Consider the following 22,901-nt stretch of genomic DNA (forward strand, 5'->3'; position numbering starts at 1 on the left):
CATAGGTTCAGATTTGGGAAGTGACACAAAAATGATGCAGTTTCATGTGGATTTGATCGCTTATAATTTGTAAACTGAAGCAATGAATTTAATACTTAAGGACCTTTCGAGTAGCAAAAATTGGAGATTTATGACTGAGGAGGCTCAACTTTTAAGTGTAAAAGTTTGGGGGGGGGAGGGGGGGGGGCGGGGGGAGAAAAAGATATGCATCAAGTGTATACTCCAGAAAAATAATCCCTGATCAATTTTTAAGTAGAGAAATAGGTTTTTTAAAAAAATGCAAAGAGAATAATTATACAAAGCTAACAGGGGAAAAAAAGGATTACTTTTAGGACAATTAAAGGATAAACTGGGCATTTGGAGTACATAAAACAGCAGTGAAGATGAATAAATGAGGTTAAGCACAATAATTCATCTTACCTGTACCATTACAGGTAAGAGGGATTAGTAGGGTAAATGTGTAGGGATATGGGCGTAGGGCCTGGGTGGGATTGTGGTCGGTGCAGACTTGATGGGCCAAATGGCCTCTTTCGGCACTGTAGGATTCTATGATTACAGTAAGAAGCAAATTAGAACTACAGGATAAAAGTTGTGGATTAATAGGAGATGAAGAGAAAACAATAACTCAAATGTTTAGAATAGCAAATATCCTGAGGGCTATGAAATCAATACAGATGTACCAAATATGATCAAAGACTGAAGATTAATCTTATGGGGAAATGGTATATTGTCTACATACTTGTACACTCGATGAACTTTAAATCTTTTACAGGTTCTGGAGGATGGTCTACATTTCAGTGTTTGGAGGGAGAGGAGGAGAACTGAAACTAATTAGATAAATCAATGGAAAATTGCAGTAAATTACTTCTTTCAATTTAAGCCGGTGTTGGAATAGCTTTATTGGAGGAGTCTAGTGGATTGACAAATTTGTGTTCATGTTTTGACAGTCAACCACTTCGGCCAACACAAATGCCAAACCCAACCATACGTTCCTCTTGGGCAAACACAGAGTCCAGTTCACTCAGATCAGAACAATACCCTTACTCCAACAAGATGACAGACTGCAAGGACATGGACTACCCTAGATTATATAAGATTGCCCAATGTGTTATGGAGCAGCAATGAATTTAATTTAAGGTCTCGTGACAATATTCAAAAAAGAATAATTCAATATTAAGGATTGATGGAGGCACGCCCCGTGATGCTGCAGCATTTTTGTACTTCAATAAGCTTGCCTGTATTCTCCCACACATCCATCTCACTTTTGAGCAGTTTTGAAATACAGAAAATAAGTCAAGCACATTTCATATTCAGCCTGACTAATCAAAAACTTTGATTGCAGAAAATGTCAACTTTCAACACTCACGCTCCAAGTCATAAAATTAGAGAAACCCCAGTCATTCTCCTTGTGAAAGAAAAGATGACTGATTCTTCTACTAAATGACTTCTCTTCATCTTTGTAGTTGATTATCTTCAAAACAGCTTGGGCATGACAGGACCATGATCTATAAGAGAGAAGATCAGTTATTTAGTCACACAAATTCCTCTTCTTCTCCAGCTAGGAGTAAATGCACAAAGTCAAAAACCACACAATTGACAGATATGCATTGGGTTACATTATACAACAGAATAGCAAAAGGATAATCGTGATTTTTGCACTCAGGATATAGTGTATATCTGAACTAGCAGCCCAACTATCCAGTTCCAAATCGCACCAAGTTCTAAAGGGAACTCAAAGCATTTAGTAATTTGCAGCTCGTGCAAGTGGGAAAGAGAAACATGTCGCCAAACAGTCATAAAAACATCACCGCCCTTCAGGTAAAGGAACGCATCAACCAACCAGTCCTTTATGCTCGAACCCTCCATCACGTCTGGTTCCAAGCCCTTTGTAGTGACCTAGCAAGGCACCAAATTTAACAAGTAGCTAAATGACGACTGGCGAGTTGTTCTCAGCGCAACTCGGGATTGATCAGCATCAGCAAATCAAGATGGGGGAAACTTTCAGGTCCCTGTTTTAGACTCGTTAGCCCTTCCATTCCTGGACTAGAACCCTTCAAATTCAGGTGTTAATAGAATACTTACAGTGCAGAAGGTTGTCATTTGGCCCATCGGGTCTGTACCAACTCTCCACCAGAGTATCCGACCCAGGCCCCATCCCTGTAACCTCGTGTATTTACCCCGCTAATCTCTCTAACCCATGCATCCTGGGACACTAAGGGGCAGTTTAGCATGGCCAATCCACTTGATCTGCACATCTTTGGACTGTGGGAGGAAACCTGAGCACCGAGGAAACCCACACAGACATGGGGATAACATGCAAACTCCACACAGTCATACAAGGCTAGTATTGAACCAGGCCTCTGTCGTTGGAAGGCAGCAGTGCTAACCACTGTGCCACCGTGCCTTCCTTCACGGACACAATTTACAGTAGCTGTTGTAGATCTTTGGCATTAATTGAGCACAGAACGAATGCTAATTCCATTTGAAATACCAATTACATGCCTTCGAAACAAATTAAGAAATTATTATAGCTTGTGTAGTTTTTCCAAGGACAATAACAGTTTAGATTTAGTTAGTTGATCTACCACTTGGTCCCATTCAAAGTGTATTTATTGGTGTGGGCATGAGTGGCTAGGCCAGCATTTACTGGCCATCTCTAACTGCCCTCGAGGTGGAGATCCACCTCCTTGAACCGCTGTTGGACATTTGGTATAGTTACACCCACAGTGCTGCTCGGAGAGGGGTTCCAGGATTTTAGCTCAGCTACAGTGAAGGAACAGCGATATGGTTCCAAATCAGGATGGTGCGCAGTTTGGAAGGGACCCTTCAGGTGGTGGGTTTCCTATGCATCTGCTGCTTTGGCCCTTTGAGATGGCTGAGGTTACATAATGCATTTCACTTTCCTTGCTTCACCTTTTACACATCATTCAGTTAAAACAAAAGCATGCTCAAGATAGATTTTAGGACCTTAGAGGCTTTTGTAGATTAGGTCAATTTTTTCTCAAACTATACAAGGTAATATTGGGTTATTATTCACAAGATTCTTATGTTTAAACATTTAAGCCTTCAAGACAACATTAACTTTTCCTTACGTGGAATCAGACTCGGCATTGCATTGTAGGAAAAATCCAACGCTCTTTTGGTGAGGTCGATCAGGATGGAAGCGAGGCATTACCATAATTTTCCATGGCAAATTTCGCACAAAACAAGGAGGACTCAGCACAGACTCACTGAGCCTACTAAACCGTTCCACAGTGAAACGAAATGTGGCCTCTGACCGCCAGCTGGTGTCTGTTGAGAATGAAAAGTAATTTTAATACAACAAATTTAAGATCAACAATTTGCCTCGTTTAATAGCATCTAAATCAGATTTGTGGCTTCTGAGAGCTAGCAGAATTCTAAGTCAATACTTGGACCATCTGACTGATGTAGTGCAAAAGTTACTTTCACCAGCAAGCCATCATAATTCCTGCATGTTGTGAAAACATTTATCAGCATCCAATTTTTCAATTACAATTGGACATTAACATCTACACATTTTCAAAATGTGAATTTCAGCTTTTCTTACAAACCACCGTACACCTACACTTCTGTTTTTTGGGAGGCAAGGTGAGGCAGCTTGCCTCCCAACTTCAAGCATCAGTCTCTACTGAGTGCTCCACCTCCACAAGCAATGAGTTCACTTGATATCAAAATGTGCAAAAATGCATAGGACGTTTGCAAGAACTATACAACAATAATGATCGATTAGGAATAAAGACACTCCTTGCCAACTTTATCATTCATACTCAAGAAAAATGCCATCCAAAAGAGGAGCTTGAAGTAAATAGTGGATACATTGTTGTGGCTTTATTTGCTCTCCACTATTACTTACCGTAGCTATCGCCTTCCTCATTCTCAAAGATTCCTTGCACAAACAATTTGGAAATGGGCAAAATAGAACTGAGATACTGTTCGTCTTGAAAACATCTCACCCCGAGACATGAAAATGGTCTTTCCCCATGCTGCTGCACACAAGATACCATTATTTGTTTGCAGGAGGCTGCTCCAAGTTGCCAACAGCAAGAGTGTGGAAACATTATCGCAAAACGTGGAAGGTCAGACATTTGGATCAGGCTTATCAGGAGTTCTGTAGGCAGAGGTTGAACCTCTTCAAAATTTAAGTCGATTTCCACTCTAGATAATTAATATTTTCCTCGTGTTCTCCCTCCACAAGTAAATAGTAAAGCACAACAGTATAAAACATTTTGTAGTGAAATGCTGAGGAAGCAAACAACATTTCATATATGGTGTAGTGGCAAAAGATTCATATCCTCACTTCAACAGGCTATCCTTGGAATACAATGCAAGACAGTACTCAGCTAAAGCATCAGACTAATGGATGCCTTTCATATAGGTCTTAAGGGGATGGGTGTAGTATGATTCAAGACAAGACCCTGCAAACAGTAGATGTGAAAGGGGAAATAGAAAGCCATTCAAGGGTGTAATGGCTTCAAAAGAACAATATCCCAGATGTCCTTTTCACCACAATGACAACATTTCATGGAAGTTACAGAAACTTTTAAAAATTCTTTAGACACAAATACAGTATTATTTTTGAAACAGAGACAATTCAAAGGACCCAGATTTATGTACATGAACAATACCAAAGAATAAAATAAATCAAATCACAGTGGTCAAGGAATGAGAAGTTTAGATCACACAAGTCTGCAGATTGTAGGAGTAAGGAAAGAGAAATGAGTTGAGATAAGGATTACACAAATGAGTAACAACAGTGCTTCGGCACCTGCAATTCCTGGTTAACCAAGATGATTTGAAAATTCCCACCATTTTCAATCCCCCCCAGGGTCTGTCCCTCTTGTCTTCAATCTCCACAGCCTCCCAGATATTCAGCCCCACAACCCTCCCAGATATACTCACTCATCCAATTCTGAACTTGAGCATCCCCAATTTTACCTGTTCCACAATTGGTGGCCATGCTTTTGGCTGCTTAGGCCCAAGGTTAGAAATCTCTCTCTACCTCACTTTCCATCTTTAAGATATTCCTTAAGACTTGCCTCTTTGACCGAAGTTTTGGTTATCTGCCTTAACTCTGTGGTTCAATATAGTATTTTGTCATTGCTGTGAAGAATCTTAGGAGTTAAAGGCACCACACAAATACACGTTGTTTCATTCTCAGCATGGTAAAGATTCAACGTAAACAAGTAGTAAGGAATAGGAGCTGGAAATGGCCATTCAAGGCAATGGCTGATTTACTACTTCAGCTCCACCTTCCTGAATTATCCCCATATCCCTCTATTCCATTAGTGCCCATAAATCTGTCAGCTTCTGTCTGGAATATACTCAATAGCTGAGCACACATCTCAGGGCGGGGGGGTAAGTATTAATGATTCATTATCTTGAGTGTAATCTCTCTCATTTTAGAGATAAATGGATGTCCCCTTATTGAGGCAATGAACCAGTGCTCTAGACGGACCCTGTCCTCTCGCATTTTTCTAAACTCTGATTGTAAGCTTACTTTACTCAATCGCTCAACCTGTCTCATGAATCTTTATTGCACTTCCTCTAAAGGGGAAACGCATTTGAAACTTTTCATCTTGCACTCATCAGGAGAGATGCAAGAATTCCAAACATCAAAAGGGAACAATTGATGAGCAAAGGGGTGCTGATTGGCTGGCAATTCGGCTCTGAATGGTCAAGAATTACCATGGCGAATACACCATTAGATGTGATTGGGCAGCATTTGCTGAATAATCCCAAATGGGTTAACATTTACAAAAACCAATTTAAGATCAGCGGTCAGGTTTGCAATGTCACTTCTGCTCGTCTTCTGCAGGCAAAAAGGAATATATCCGAACATGGAAGATTTTAGTACAAACAAAAGAAACGGATAATAGCTTCCTGTGTATGTCGCCATGGTAAAGTAATGACCAATTGGTTGGTCGACTCGCCAACCAGTCAACACCCCTTTCTCATGCATTGTTGTTTCCTTTGAAATTTGGTACGTTTCCATCTGTCCTGATGAGTGAAAAATGAAAAGCTTTAACAATGTCTCTTTTCTCAGCAATACTCAACATATTTACTACCAAGCGACTGTAGGACATAAATGCTCTTTCTTCGGATGAGAACAAAACTCACCACAGTAACTTCAGGTGTTCAACCTCAATGCTCTAATTGCGGTTTAAAAAAAAACTTTGCTTCTACTTCAATTCCTTTGTAACAAATGGTAACATATCATTTGCCTTCCTAATTGCTCACTGTAACATGTATAAGGACATCCAGGTCCCTCTGAATGTAAACTTTCCCAATCTCTTGCCATGCACAAAATAATTTCCCAATTTTTATTCCCCAAAGAGAATAACTTCACAAATTGCCATTTTTATTTCAACTGACACGTTATTGCCTAATCACCCAGCCTGCCTATATCCCCCTGCATATTTTTCTTGTGCCTTGCCCAGGAATAAAGGTTCACAATTTGAGAACATTAGGGTTTCAGTTTAAAAGAGAGTCAACTGTTAGTAAGGGAAAAATAAGGAGTTGCTACAAAAGCAGATAAAAGTGTGTGGTGGTTTTAGCAATGAAATACATTAGGTGAGATGTGTCAAGAATGTCAATAGATGAAGGGACTACAGAACTGAAAGTTCTGAATGCGATTTAAGAAGTTGCAACAAGATTTTCACTGTTCAAAGGACAATCAAAGCAGCCATCCATGCGAGTGGGAATACAAACAGCAAACACAACGACCATATAAAATCATGCAACATATTAACCAGAAAAATATGATGGGTAATCGCAATAGTCCGTCCCCATTTGCAACAGCAATGATGCATTTTTACTTAGTAACTGTATTCTAGTTAGAGCTATTAATGTGAATAGTGCATTGAATTGCACTTTCTGCTGTCAAATTCATTTCATAAATTGGGAAACCACAGGATAACATACACCTGGTTATGAATGCAGGATCCAGTTAAAAGGCAGGCAAGATCCAAAACAAATTCAAGAAATAACATGATTGGAACTTTCTTACCTCCAAGGCAAATTTACACAACATGAATCACCACAGCTTTTCAAAACTAGGTCAAATCCCCTCCTGACCATCTACTGCCTACTATTCATCTTTGTTCCACAGCAAATGATAACAATTCTATGACTATATGCGCCCTTCAAAGAAAATCTATTCTTCAAATAAAATCAGCATTAAAATCATTCCATTTATTATCAGTTACAAGCTAATCATTTACAAAAGGGAATATTACTCACTGTCATAACTCACCATTTCTCCACAGAGAGTCTTCCACAGACACAAGCATTAATCTGCACCAATCCAGCTAACTGGAATATTGAAGATTGCATGCACCACTTGCAGGTAGTTCTAAGAACAGCCGAGCTAAAACAAAATAGTTAAGAGAACAGAAGAGGACGGTGGGTGGTTTAAGTCTGTGTGGAAGATTCTCCTTTAGAGAAGTGGGAGTTATTACTGCAATGCTCTTTATTTTTTTAAAATCAGATCTTTCACAGACATTTTCATAATGGCACCACTTATGCTAGTGCTGGAAACGCATGTCAACATTATCTTCCTCCGCGAGCCAATGACAAAGTAAAAGCGTACAAGAAAAAAATTATAGCAATTTGCAAACATTTATTTCTAATATTTACTTAGCAGCCACAGTTTGTAGAAACAAAGTGCATGCTGCAAGGTGCTGCCAAAGCTCTTATTTTGCCCAATATTTGTTTCTTTTTATTGGCAAATTGCCTTAAAATAGTTTCTCATCTGGTCTGAAAAAAAACTTAAACCAACTGAAGTAAAATCATTTTTTAAAAATCACCCTTTCAATAACCTACACTTAAAGCACTCAGTTGCCACCCCTCTTCTGTTCATTCTGGCCATATGAAAAGTGGGGCATGGGGGAGGAAAACATTACTGCAAAGTCCAATTTCTTGACCGCATCCCTACCCGACTCCACGATATGCTGAAATACACGGTCCTCATCAAGTCACTGGCTAGGACTAGAAGGGACCCAAGAGCTTCTTCCTGCCGCTACAGAGTTATTTGGATCGATGAAAACTCATGCTCAAAGCACAACTTTACCTCGTACAACTTACAGAATGTCTAGACCCAGGAGACATCATGGTAATTGACCTCCATCAATTGCAGAGCACAGATGCTACTTGCCTTGGTTTTACTAACAAATGTTCTCCTCCCAGGTACTAACGCTGAATATAGCGCCTAATGTTGCTTTCCCATGTTTAGAATGTGCCTCTGCACCTTTGAAGGTGGGCAAATCCGAGAGGTCCACACATCAGGATTTTGAACCAGTTGAACTAGTTTCCAACATGCAAGGCATGGGTAGACTGGCTATGACAGTTCAGCACCTATACTGTGATAAGTCTGCCACAAGTGACATTAAGGAGTGATGGGAAATAGGAATAGTAGGGAACACACACTCTGTCAACATGTTTGTTAGCTTTTAACTTTCGTTCCTGATGGCAGTGATGCAAAAGAAATGGGTAGGATAACAAAGCCAGCCAGCCTGACAGGGTACACTATTCCCTTTTAACACCTCCAACTTCATCTGGAAATAGAGCACACTTGTTCTGTAATTCAGCTCAAAACCAGGCATCACTTCGGTCAATCAGCACCACTAATGATACCACAAAGTGTCATGAGCTTTTAAAGGAGGTAGCACTGGTGAAACATTAGTACCATAAATGGAAGGGTGGTGAGGAATCTCTTCTCTCAGAGGGCTGTTTGTCTTTGGAATTCTCTTCCACAGAGAGCTATGGAGGCTGGGTCATTGAACATATTCTAAGTGGAGATAGATTTATCAGCTAAGGAGTCAGGGGTTATGTAGGTGGGCAGTAAGGAAATGGATTCGAGGTCACAATCAGATCAGCTATAACCTTACTGAATGACGGAGAAGGCTCGACAGGCTGAATGACCTACCCTGCTCCTATTTATGATCTTATGACTTACGGGAAGCTAATTCAACCAGATGTCGCATGGAATCCTGTATGCCAGGAAGTATTACAACGGTCTTAGAAATTTTCAGAGATGATCCCTTGGTCCAATATTTTGCTTTCACATTTGAGAAAGGGGAAATTACAGAATTATTCTAATATACTCATCCACTAAGAAGTCAACAGCACCTCCCAAGCCTGTGACCTCCCCACCCAGAAGGAGAACAACAGCAGATGTATGGGCAATATCTCCTCCAAGCCTCACTATCTTGACTTGGAACTATATCACCGTTCTGCCACTGTCACTGGGTCAAAATCCTGAAATACCCTTCCTAACAGCACTGCGGCGGTACCCACACACAGACTGCAGCAGTTCAAGCAGCTCATCACCTTCTCAAGGACAGTTAGAGATTGGCAATAACTCAACCCATGAACAAAGTAAAAATGAAGCATTCTATGCCCCATGTCCAACAACACCTGGACACAATAAAAAGTGTATGAAATTCAAACAGAATACAATGGCCAAATATTAACATACTGGGGGTTGGCACTAACCAGAAACCCAGCTGGGTTTCTGGTCAGTGGCAAACGCAATATTACTAGGGCAGATGCAATATTATTAGGTCAGGTTAAACGTTGGGTGTTCAATGGCAACCAGCTCACATCCCGACTCCCCAGAGCCTCTCCATAGCCTGAAAATCAAATATCAGAAATCCAACTGAATACTGGTCACATGCTTGGATGGGTTCAGTTACAAAAACAGTTGAGTCAATTTTACAGTACAAGTAGTCATTCGGTCCTGCGCCAGCCATCAAGCATGTATCTATACTAATCCTTTCACTCCCTCCACATGTGCATGCTATCCACAGGATTCATTGCAGTAACTTGCCAAAGCTTTTTTAATCCCAAACCTGTGATCTCCACCAATAAGGCGGCCAAGGACAGTGGGTGCACAGAACACCAAAACATTCAAGATGCATGCCATCACTCCTCCATTGATTGGTCAAAATTCCACAACTCCTGCTGACCACCACTTTGGAAACATCTTCATCACATGAACAGCAGCAGTCAGAAAGGCTACATTCACAAGTGTCACTAGAGATGGGTAATAAACGTGAGCAACGCCAGGAATTGAAGTACCATACCACAGCTACCACATCAGGCCGTGTTGATCAACATCAAAAGAAATACAACTTCCCAGATGTTGGTCAAAGACATCAATGACATCGCTGGTTAATTGGAGCCAGCACTGGGCAATTATCCAGATGATAAAACAGAAATTCAGCGTTTTATCCTCGATCAGCACCAAACACAATTTGGCCACTGCGCCTCTTCACTAATTCACTTCCTGCTTAAAACCCAATTCCTGTCTGGTTGCAGTTAGCAAAACTGGAACTCTGGGTTTCTTTTTACCAGAGGAACCTAGCTTTAGAATGCAGTAAATGACTATTCCACTGAATGCTTTCACAGACTTAGCGGCAGCTTAGTGTTTCTTTTTGTGTTTCTCTTGTGTCAGGGAGCACGGTGGCAGAGTGGTTAGCACTGCTGCCTCAAGGCACCAGGGACCCGGGTTCAATTCCCAGCTTGGGTCACTGTGTGGAGTTTGCACGTTCCCTCCATGTCCGCATGGGTTTCCTCCGAGTGCTCTGGCTTCCTGCCACAGTCTGAAAGACGTGCTGATTAGGTGCATTGGTCATGCCAAATTCTCCCTCAGAATCTCGCCACACTCCGGCACCAGTGTAACCGAACAGGTGCCGGAGTGTGGCGACTAGGGTATTTTCACAGTATGAATTTAAGTCTACTTGTAACTAATAAATAAACTTTACTTTCTGGAACTGCGTCATGTTGAAGACAGGCTAATGAATCATGCATTTGGAGTAGGAACCATTGTATGCCACAGATTTTAACTTCAGGAATACATCCAAAGTAGTCCTTAGGGGTGGACACTGCAAAATATCAGCTTAGGCAAACAATTTTATTAAATTGAAAAATTTACAAAATAATGTTTTTTGCAGTTTACCATTACCCACAACATTATCTTACGAGTAAAATTTCTATGCAAAAGAAAACCAACACCGATGAGAAAAACTCAAAAAGGTGAAGCACACAAAGTCTTAGTTAGCGAAGGGAAAGATTGCCTGACCCAAATGATTGCGCAATGGTGAATTTCAAGAGCTCATTCCCTTTCCCACCTCCTCTCCCAAAGATAATGACTGAAATTCCTATTTCTATGTATGTAGAAGTTAAATGAATGAGGGAAGAATTGAGGAATCTCTCATAACATGCTCCAAGTAGGAAATAAAATTCCTTGTGACCAGGATGTGTAATCAGAGAGCACCTACCCCATGGGGAGGCATCTTGCTAGAACAGTGTGCAATTCTCAATCTTCCGTTTAGCTGCGCAGGCATATATAACCCATTAGTGTTCATTTGTAGAATATCTGATCTGGAGGAGAATATGTGTAATAAATCTGGTCCTTAAGAAAGATTTAGCAAAATATAACCAACAGCATCATTGTCATTAGTCCCATTTATGATCAAAACTGTACTTCAATCTTAAAAGCTTCGCAATACATGTCGCAGCGTCCAAGGTTTTGCAATGATTACTGCTTCACATCGAGAATTAAACAGGAAACAGCTTCATCACCAGAAACAAACCATTTTAAAGTCGCAATTACTATCTTAATTCAAAATATTTTGGGGATTGACACGCCCCCGGCAGATGTTTTGCCCATGTATAAAATATTCCTACATCAAAAATCAACTCCTTTGTGCAAACCTTTAATACAAGCCCCTGTGAAATGCAACGATGGGAATAATTGGAGCTAACCCTCTTTCCTACATAAAAGGAATAATGTACAACTATCATCTCATCTCCAGTCCTTTTTTATTAAGGAGTTAATTTTAGCTGTTGCAATGTTTCCAGTTATTCCACCTTTAATATTACTTAGTTACATAAATGTAAATGATTTGGAAAAAGCCATCAAAAAACACCAATTGCAGAGTCTTGGGCTAATGGCCCCCAGAATATTGCTATACGTTATCCAAAACCAACAACAAATCTATAATCAAAGATGCTCAAATCACAATACATCACAAATGATCACAAATTGCAGCATCTTTGTGATATCCATTTCAATTACCCCATTGACTGATTTCCACCCCCTTCCTCTTGTGGGGAGAAAAGGATCAGAAAGTGAAAAAGGAAAGAAGGTTGTAGACAATTCAATAGATAATCTTTTAATATTTTGTACTGTGCTACAGCATAGTCCAATCAAATGAACTAAAAATCCACACCAAGCTGTCAATATTCAGCACCAATGTGTGGAGGTTACAGCAATGGCTGTTGCACAAGCACTTTATTGAGGATGATATCAAAACACTTTGTTGAGGGGGGAGTGAGGAGAGAGCTTTTTACCAGGCATCCAAACATCTTTAACCAGCCGAGGCATAAAATACTTCTGCTCCCAGCATGGTCATCACTATTCTGATATGCAAAAGATTCATTCACCCAACACAAACTCAAGCCATGAATGCCACAAGCCATTTGATGGATTTAAAATCTTACATATAAACATTTTTTCCACACTGCCAGAATAAATTTCCATACCATATTTTTCAAATGATCGCCTTTCATTAGAGATTTTGGTCCAAATTGTTGAACATATTTCAAAAATTGAAATGAGCCCAATTTAAGACTACTAATTCCCCAATTATATGAAGGAATGCTCATCTACTAAACAGATTAAAAAGTAAAAGGTTACCATCTTCCATGTCTTCCTCTGTGTTGTTGTGACCATCTGCCATTGCTACGTTACCATTGATGACTGGGTTAGGGGTGATTCTTGGGGGATCATCTGCATCCCCAGCTGAAAGAAAATGAGATGCATTATTGCTAAAGACTCAACTTCTTGCTGCCATTGTAGAACTTAAAGTTTTCTTACTCAAGATCAAAGCACTCAGTCCTTCCCTATAAATCTGTAGATTGCAGCTGCACGGCATATTTCCAACAGGTCCAAACACACACATATAATATTTAATATATACACACACACATACACAACACCACAAAGCAACTCTGGGCTACCATTTAAAAAAAGGAAACAGGTAAATGAAAGATGTCACAGCCAAGTAAGGGAAAACAATAAACACAACTGCACTAGTTTTAAGTGATCCTTTTATTAAACAAGGAAACAATGCCTTAAAAAAGCAGACCATCATGTTTTAATCAGTAGCAGAAAAATAAAACAGCAAATTAGTCACAGCAATGAATTTCTGGTGAATTGACCAAATTGTTTATTCTTGCTAGAAATGTTATTCCTGAGAACAATCTGCGCGAGCAAAGTGGGCAAGAGGAACACAGGGCAGCAGCCACTTCCCACCGTAATGGCTGCAATCCCAGGTGCTTCAGCGTATGCAATCTCAGAGCCCAGATTAAAACAAAGTCCATCTGCGGAAACCACTGTCAATAACAAACGCTAATCCCATTGACACCAATACTGAGATAACAGCACAAGAACAGTATCATCTCCTCCTGCTCACAAAGAAGCCCTCAAAGGCGTAGGCAGTAAAACAAGCACATGAAAATGCTCTCGTGTGAAACTGGTAGATCTGTAATAGACATCAGCTTTTTTATAACATGCCCACTTCCTTTGTGGGATGGGGTAGTAGTCTGTTATGATTTTTGGGAGGGAGAGAGATCTCGAGTATAGAATTAGCAGCAGCTATCAAGACACTGAAAACAGTGACACTTAGTTTATGGGCATGAATTATATGAAAACAAAGTTTGCCAACTGACGCAAGTGGCAGAATCGCAAGTAATTCACAATTAACTGGTATAGAATAAAAATTGCATCAGCAATGGAATTCTAGACCAATGCTTTTAACTAACATGTGGGCATCACAATGTCGAAGGTGCACCATGCTTGCAGAAGCCGAATTTCAAAAGAATTTGGGTTATTTTACTTGCAGACACATCTATGCAACTTCAAAAGCTTGAAGCTTGTGTGCAACCCAGAACTGTTCCAATTTCACAGACAGATGGTAAACACTTCCAGTTTCTGACTGCACTATTTCACTGAGAAGCAATCACGCAGGTTTGCTTGCAAGATAATTTCCTTTAAGCATTCCGAATCCACATTCATTCTCCTGCAAACACCAACACTAATTGCAGCTTTGTATTAATCACTGAAGAAAGAGCATGCACAACAGTGCTCAGGAATGGCTTAGCATTCCTCTCAGTGATGCAGCTAATCCGCACACAAGATCAACAGCAAATGAGACAGCAGACAGTTATTCCATTCCATTCTTCATGGCTCACGGAGGAATTATCCCCAGGACATGTTGCCCCACGCTCTCCAAATAGTGTAACCGGATCTTGCACATGAACCAGTTCAGATAACTTCTCATCTAAATGACAGTACCACTGACAATGCAGCACTTCCTGAGTACAGTACTGCATTTAAATGCTAGCCTAAACTCAGTGCTCTCAAGTCATTGGGTGGAGTGCAAAGTTAGAAAATTCTGGCACAAACCACCAATTTTATCAATATCAGCAAATTAAAGTTCATGGCAATCTAGGACCAGCTATTGCAGAAGGCCCATTCCAGCACACTTCCCACTTCTGAAGTGGTTAGTTAGTAGCCATAATTTGTGACATGCAGAGAGAAATGCTCCAAGCCACTCAGACTTGGCTAAGTAAAAAAAAATTGATGTCATGCAGATTGTGGCAATAGAACAATGGCACATTGAATATTGTGGTTACATTAGACCAAAAACAGAACTTGAGTTTTCCTGATGGTTCTAGAGCAGCCTAAACAATTAAATATATCCCACAACCCATTTAGTCAGATTGCTGTGTCATGGGCTTACAAACCGTTTTGTTGCCAATTGCAAACTGCCTAGATAGGCAGATGTCCTTAGTTTGTTACATTGAACAGTAAAGCCCTGATCAAAGTGATACTTCCCTTTCAAGAGGAAAAAAAATGTGTGAAGGACAAAATTCCAACACTAACTTCCTGAGGCAAATGAAACAAAAACTGGCTTTAAAGATTGCCTTAACCACATAAAACTCAACAAAAGGTATATTAACCATCAAAGCATTGAGGTCACTAATCAATTAGCATCAATCACAGAAATTCTGCTCATTTCCCCCCCCCCCCCAAATGCTGCAACTTCAAATTAAGCCGTCTACTAAAACCCCTTAACCAATGCTCGCTCACATCAGCTATATTCCTGCTTCGCAAATATTTATTTAATTGCCCAATATTATGACTTCTTTCACAAGTGGTTAGTGAGACAAATATTGCAAGCTTCTATTTGTGTTGCTACATGCATGACCCTTATTAGGGCAGCATAGTGGCTAGTATTGCTGCCTCAAGTGCCAGGGACCCAGGTTCGATTCCCAGCTTGGCTCAGTGTGTGACTTCTGCGTGTTCTCCCAGTGTCTATGTGGGTTTCCTCCCACAGTCCAAAAGACGTGCTGGTTAGGTACATTGGCCATGCTAAATTCTCCCTCAGTGTACCTGAACAGACACCGGAGTGTGGTGATTAGCAGATTTTCACAGTAATTTCATTGCAGTGTAAGCCTACTTGTGACTAATAAACAAACAAACTTTAAATAAACTTATTAAATGTCCTCTGAAATGCATGCAATTCCACTTCGTCACACATTGATATTAAAATGGCTGTGTCTCTTTTCACAATGTCAATTCAGAGTCCAAAATCCTACATTAAGTCAACAGTGGAAACACACTTCATGTACCCTCTTAAAATCTCATACTACTGCAAGGAGTTCCATTAGATCTGCTGCCTTTGGGCGGGGGGGGGGGGGGGGGGAGGTGAAGAGAAATTGAGCCTTTGTTCAGATGTAGAATCCCAATGTCAAAACCATGCACAATAAATATCCTTTCCACGGCTCCAATAAGTTTCCGACAATGAACTTCCCAGGAGTTCTCCAATATTCCAACTGGCCTCAGCTGTTGCAAATTTGTAGAGGGTGGTAGGGGAAGGTAGGATTAGAGTTCAAGGTTGAAAACATTATTAAAACCGGATGTTAAACAGCTTGAGAGGGATAGGTGGAAAAAAACGAGCAAGTGGTCTGAATAAGGGGAGGACAGTAAATGATTAAATGTGACAAAAGCGTACAGCAGTCCTAATAAATCAAAGAAAACGTGCATCAGATCCAGAGGATATGTAAATGGTTAAGGCCATTTCTTCCTGTCTGTTGCTCCTCAAACTGTTCATCCATAACACCTGCTGGTCCAAACTAAAAGGTAAACACTCATCCTCCTCTTTCCACAGATGCTATCTGACTTGCATCGAGCATTTTCTTTTATTTCCAATTTCCAGCATCTGCAATGCTTTTCTTCTGTAAACATATTACTTTGCTGCAAGACCCAAACATCAATTTTTATCCTCTAGGTTTTCCTACCTGCACACCCATCTTAAAAATCCATATATTTGAAGATCTAGTCTTTTTGTTACGAATCCTACTGTTTTGACATATTCCTTTCATCCCTAAATTTATGACATATGCATCAACTCTGCCTCGACCTGCGTCTGCTACTCATTTGCCCACTTCTACAATCTCAGTCTATTACATCCCATAATTTAGGATTCAGTATCAGCAAACTTAAATTCCATTCTTGTACACACATTCGCCAACTTGTTTTTACAAAACCAGATCCCGGAAGAATCTGGCTACCCAAATTCCATGTGATCAAAAGATACCCAGCTGCCTCACAATCTCTTTAATCATCCCTCAACCCCAATAGTCATAGAGTCAGAGGTTTACAGCATGGAAACAGGCCTTTCGGCTCAACTTGTCCATGCCGTCCTTTTTAAAACCCTCAAACTAATCCCAATTGCCCGCATTTGGCCTATACCCATCTTACCCATGTAACTATCTATATGCTTTTTAAAAGATAAAATTGTACCCGCCTCTACTAGTACCACTGGCAGCTTGTTCCAGACACTCACCACCCTCTGTGAAAAAATTGCCCCTCTGGATACTTTTGTATCTCTCTCCTCTCACCTTAAACCTATGCCCTCTAGTTTTAGACTCCCCTACCTTTGGGAAAAGATATTGACTATCTACCTTGTCTATGTCCCTCATTATTTTATCGACCTCTATAAGATCACCCCTCAGCCTCCTACGCTCCAGAGAAAAAAGTCCCAGTCTATTCAGCCTCTCCTTATAACGCAATCCATCAAGTCCCGGTAGCATCCTAGCAAATCTTTTCTGCACTTTCTAGTTTAATAATATCCTTTCTATAATAGGGTGACCAGAATTGCACACAGTATTCCAAGTGTGGCCTTACCAATGTCTTGTACAACTTCAACACGACATCCCAACTCCTGTATTCAATGTTCTGACCAATGAAACCAAGCATGCCGAATGCCTTCTTCACCACTCTGTCCACCTGTGACTCCACTTTCAAGGAGCTATGAACATGTACCCCTAGATCTCTTTGTTCTGTAATTCTCCCCAATGCCCTACCATTAACTAAGTCTTGCCCTGGTTCAATATACCAAAATGCATCACCTCGCATTTGTCTAAATTAAACTCCATCTGCCATTCGTCAGCCCACTGGCCCAATTGATCAAGATACTGTTGCAATTGGAGATTAGGGCGGCACGGTAGCACAGTGGTTAGCACTGCTGCTTCACAGCTCAAGGGACCTGGGTTCGATTCCCGGCTTGGGTCACTGTCTGTGTGAAGTTTGCACATTCTCTTCGTGTCTGCGTGGGTTTCCTCCGGATGCTCTGGTTTCCTCCCACAGTCCAAAGATGTGCGGGTTAGGTTGATTGGCCATGCTAAAATTGCCTTTAGTGTCCTGAGATGCGTAAGTTAGAGAGATTAGTGGGTAAAATATGTAGGGGTGTGGGAGTAGGGCCTGGGTGGGATTGTGGTCGGTGCAGACTCGATGGGCCAAATGGCCTCTTTCTGTGCTGTAGGGTTTCTATGATGATTCTATGATAACTTTCTTCATTGTCCACTATGCCACCAATCTTGGTGTCATCTACAATCTTACTAACCATGCCCCCCCCTACATTCTCATCCAAATCATTAATATAAATGACAAATAATGGTGGGCCCAGCACTGATCCCTGAGGCACACCGCTGGTCACAGGCCTCCAGTTTGAAAAACAACTCTTTACAACCACCCTCTGGCTTCTGTCAAGAAGCCAATTTTGCATCCATTTAGATACCTCACCCTTGATCCCGAGAGATTTAACCTTATGCAACAACCTGCCATGCGGTACCTTGTCAACGGCCTTGCTAAAGTCCATGTAGACAACATCAACTGCACTGCCCTCATCTACCTTCTTGATTACCACTTCAAAAAACTCAATTAAATTTGTGAGAAATGATTTTCCACTCACAAAGCCATGCTGACTGTCCCTAATCAATCCATGCATCTCTAAATGCCTGTAGATCCTGTCTCTCAAAATACCTTCCAACAATTTACCCACCACAGATGTGAGGCTCACTGACCTGCAGTTCCCAGGCTTTTCCCTGCAGCCCTTTTTAAACAAAGGCACAATATTTGCCACTCTCCAATCTTCAGGCACCTCACCCGCAACTATCGATGATTCAAATATCTCTGCGAGGGGGACCCGCAATTTCCTCCCTAGTATCCTGGGATACACTTAATCAGGTCCCGGGGATTTATCTACCTTGATGCGCTTTAAGACTTCCAGCACCTCCTTCTCTGTAATATGTACACTCCTCAAGCCATCACTATTTATTTCCCCAAGTTCCCTAACATCCATGCTTTTCTCAACAGTAAATACTGATGAGAAATATTCATTTAGGATCTCACCCATCACACATAGATGACCTTGTTGATCCTCAAGAGGCCCTACTCTCTCCCTTTTTACCCTTTATGTATTTGTAGAAGCTCTTTGGATTCTCCTTTGCCTTATCTGCCAAAACAATTGTGTCCCCTTTTTGCCCTCCTGATTTCTTTCTTAGCTCTACTCCTACACCTCCTATACTCTTCAAGGGATTCACTTGATCCCAGCTGCCTATGCATGTCATGTGCCTTTCTTCTTGACCAGGGCCTCAATATCCCGAGTCATCCAGGGTTCCCAACTTCTGCCAGCCTTGCCCTTCACTCTAAGAGGAATGTGTTTACCCTGAACCCTGGTTAACACACTTTTGAAAGCATGCCACTTAGCAGACATCCCTTTGCCTTCCCAGACTCCCCCAATTAACTTTTGAAAGTTCCTGCCTGACACCATCAAAATTGGCCTTGCCACAATTTAGAATTTTAACTTTTGGGACAGACCTATCATTCTCCATAGCTATCTTAAAACTAATAGAATTATGGTCACTGGTCCCAAAGTGATCCCTCACTAACACTTCTGTCACCTGCCCTTCCTTATTTCCCAAGAGGAGGTCAAGTTTTGCCCTCTCTCTAGTCGGGCCATCCACATACTGAATGAGAAATTCCTCCTGAATACACTCAAATTTCTCTCCATCCAACCCTCTAATACTATAATCTTGTACATGGTCACAAATACAGGCCGGAAAGCACAAACATCCACTAGACACCATTTAGTGATAACGCCGATTGCTTCAAATACTTAAGCTTGTCCGAAGCACGGCACAGTGGCGAGCTTCACAGCTTCAGGGAGCCGGGTTCAATTCTGGCCCTGTTTAAATTTATTTATTAGTGTCACAAGTAGGCTTACATTAAGTTATTGTGAAAATCACCTCGTCTCCATGCTCCAGCACCTGTTCGGGTACACGGAGAATTTTGCATGGGCAATGCACCTAATCAGTACATCTTTCAGACTGAGAGGAGATCCACGCAGACACAGCGAGAACGTGCAGACAATGACCGAAGCCGGGAATCGAACTCAGGTCCCCGGAGGCAGGAGGTAGCAGTGCTAACCACTGTGCCTATGTGGAGTTTGCACGCTCGTCCAATGTCTGCATTGGTTTCCTCTGGGTACTCTGGTTTCCTCCCACAGTCCAAAGATGTGCAGGTTGGGTGGATTAACCATGGGGTTACAGGGATAGTGCAGGGGAAAGGGCCTGGGTAAAATACTGTCAGAGAGTTGGTGCAGACTTGATGGGCCATATGGCCTCATCTGCACTGTAGGGATTCTATGATTTATGACAAACCATTAGATAAACTTGAACAAGATATTGTACAAACTGTTGAATGCAGAGAATATGAAGCTTGGGCTGGACAAAGTCCAATTTGTTGACTATATCTGTTAACCTGCCCTCAATCATGCAAAACAGTATCCAACTCTAAGCAGTGATGGGAAGAACATTAACATATCAGGGGGAACAAAAGATAACTTGCACAGTTCTCCATTCTGAGATCCTCTCCAGGCATGTGCTACAAGATGAAATCACTCCATAGTTGCATCACATGCGATTCCATACAGCTAAGTGGAGCTGTGATCTAAGTTCGCAGCTACTAAACCAGCACAACTAGAGTACAAACAGATAGAAAAATCGAAGGGCAGCAAGGCATGCATTTTGCAAATTAACCTGAATTACATGCACAGACCAAGTAAACCACAAATTGTGAATTGTGGTGAACTTTGATTCACCGTGTAAAGCATAACCAAAAAGATTAAGACCGAGTATCAAAATACCAGCTTCGTGCACTGTGGAGTCATGTTCTTTTACCTGAACTAATATACCACTGTTTTGTGAAAACATACAAGGTAAATGCCTTATGAACCGCCGTTAAATAATATATTGGCCTGAAAGCCACCTCCGCATGTTGAAAATGGTCTCTAGCCAAGTGGCTCACATGGACCTCAACACAAGGTGTCCTGCAACAACCTTCAAGATGGTTTAATTAGCCCATTTCAGACTAAGTGAATTGGATAAAACAACAGGGCATTTAAGTAATATCTGATTGCAGCTAGAATATCATAGCCTTAAAGGAGTTGAACAATTTCCATTTAGTACTAAGCTTGCATTATTAAAACCTTGTGTAGTTAAGTGCTTGCCACGAGTTTGGTATGGTTTTTTAAAAAAACACCAACATAGTAACAATTAAAGACAGAGTTTGTCGAGTCCACAGAAGGCAGGCAATACTTTGAACGAGAATGTTCCAAAATATTTACATTACCCAGGAACGAAAACAATTTTCATCTCCTTGTATTTGCAATCTGCAAATCAAAGTATAATGCACGTAGATCGTTTGTGCTGCTCAGTTCAATTCCCGATGCCAGTACCCAACACATCTCTTTTGCTCAAGGTCAGACTAGCAGATTTAACCAGAAAGTTCAAATTCCAAGGAAAAAAAATCAATCTCCAAACATTGAGTTTATGTTCCTTCCAAGTGTCCACCCATTCCCCTGAGGGAATGATCAAAGGAAGGGCAGGTCAAAGACGACTAGAAACCGGTCCTCCTTTTTCATAAGTGGAAGCAAAAACAATGGTATCCATCATCTCAATGTACCCAGTTTTTTGGATTATAAAGGCATCAGTCCCCACAGGTCTAAATCTGAAATTAGTTCCCACAGGTAGTCCTCACAGGCAGAAAATCTGATACCCAACCATTAATTAAGGACAGCCATTTGAAATCTGTCCTCATAGTGGATGATAACTGAAAGTCACTGCTGGATGGGATGCACAGGCCAGGAGTATTTTCTTTAAATTTCTGGACTGTTCATGATCTCGCTTCTGGCCCCAAAAATGGGATGACTTTTGGGTTTCTTGCAGTAGTTGAAATAATGATTACTTAATCCATGCAGATACGCTTTACCGCATAAGTGGTGCATGTTGGCTTTCTGAAAAAGCTTTCCAATTAGCTCTGTTCATTTGTTGAAAACATGTCCTATAGGATACCCATTAATTTGGACTGTTTGAACCGTATAAGGGGAGGCATTTAAAATGGCTGAACAATTTCAACTGAGTTCTCAACCAGGTGAAATGGTAAAGGATATGTTCAGATCTCCTATGGTTTAGTCATGCATTTACAAGAAATGATAAATGGATCAGTCAGCAGATATAATACAATTATTACAGTGTCAAGCAGTTCGTGATTGAAGCCTAAAGTATGAATCCACTCCCAATGTCAGGTAGTTAACACCCAAGCAATGGAAGCTCTGGTCTTTGTCAATAGGTCCCAGAACCCATGGTCGAAGGAATGTCATGACCCGTTTTATCCAAATTCTCTTCAAGTTGCTGCTTGGAACACTCACTCTAAGTTATAGATGAAAGCATATTTCTTTTAAAAGGTTGAGCTCCGATTGAAAACAGAACCGAACCAAGAAAGATTGCTTTCGACAACAGGATGGCTTTCCAGCAGGCAAGATATTCATGAGTCCTTTTGCAGAATGGTGCACAAGCTTCCTAGTGCTGAAAATTACACAATGGTGGCTAACAGCCAGTACAGATCCTGACATCAGGCAAACAGCAATGATAAAAAAGGTATTGGTGACTAAAATAAAATGAAAAAAATCACAGAACAGATTTAATAGGGAATAGCAACCCCTCCAAAAACATCAACTGTGTGGTTTCAATCATTGGTATCAGCCTACATCTTCAGCTCAAAAAAAAAATCAATACCCAAAAAATGACTGAATTATTGAAATTGCAAAGACTGCTGCTTCTACATCCATGCTATTGATGCCACCAATCACTTTGTAATAGAATGTTGTTGTTTGTACAAAACCCAAGTAGCAGATGGAACAGCTGACTGTCAAATCCTACAACTAATTGAGTTGAACGATCCAGATCCCAATATATTTATAGTTCAGCAATGATCCAATGAGCAGTTGAGCTTTGCAGATCAGGACATTTGAGGTTCTACTCCTGGTCTGTGCTGTTAAATCGCACCTGGGCAAGTGGTAGTTTGCCTCCTAGAGTGAGGAGGAAAAACCAAACATCTGGAGTTTGCTCCCAATTGCTATCTGGCAACATCTGTGTCAATTGTGCGTACAAGCATTTGGCAAGGACAG

At 41.0% G+C, this 22,901-nt stretch overlaps 1 protein-coding gene across 8 annotated transcripts in view; it reads right to left on the minus strand.

Annotated features, from left to right (window-relative positions):
• The window catches only part of usp7 (ubiquitin specific peptidase 7 (herpes virus-associated)), a 141,636-nt gene that overhangs the window by 49,736 nt on the left and 68,999 nt on the right, over window positions 1-22,901 (minus strand). For all 8 annotated transcript variants that reach the window (XM_078240749.1, XM_078240747.1, XM_078240748.1 and 5 more), the window contains 3 exons: window positions 12,722-12,826; window positions 3,093-3,291; window positions 1,367-1,505 (listed from right to left, as the gene is read on the minus strand). In XM_078240749.1, coding sequence (XP_078096875.1) covers window positions 1,367-1,505; window positions 3,093-3,291; window positions 12,722-12,826 — 443 coding nt within the window. The remainder of the gene's footprint in view (window positions 1-1,366; window positions 1,506-3,092; window positions 3,292-12,721; window positions 12,827-22,901) is intronic.

This window comes from Mustelus asterias, chromosome 23 (assembly GCF_964213995.1).
Source record: "Mustelus asterias chromosome 23, sMusAst1.hap1.1, whole genome shotgun sequence".
NCBI classification, from domain to species: Eukaryota; Metazoa; Chordata; class Chondrichthyes; order Carcharhiniformes; family Triakidae; genus Mustelus; species Mustelus asterias.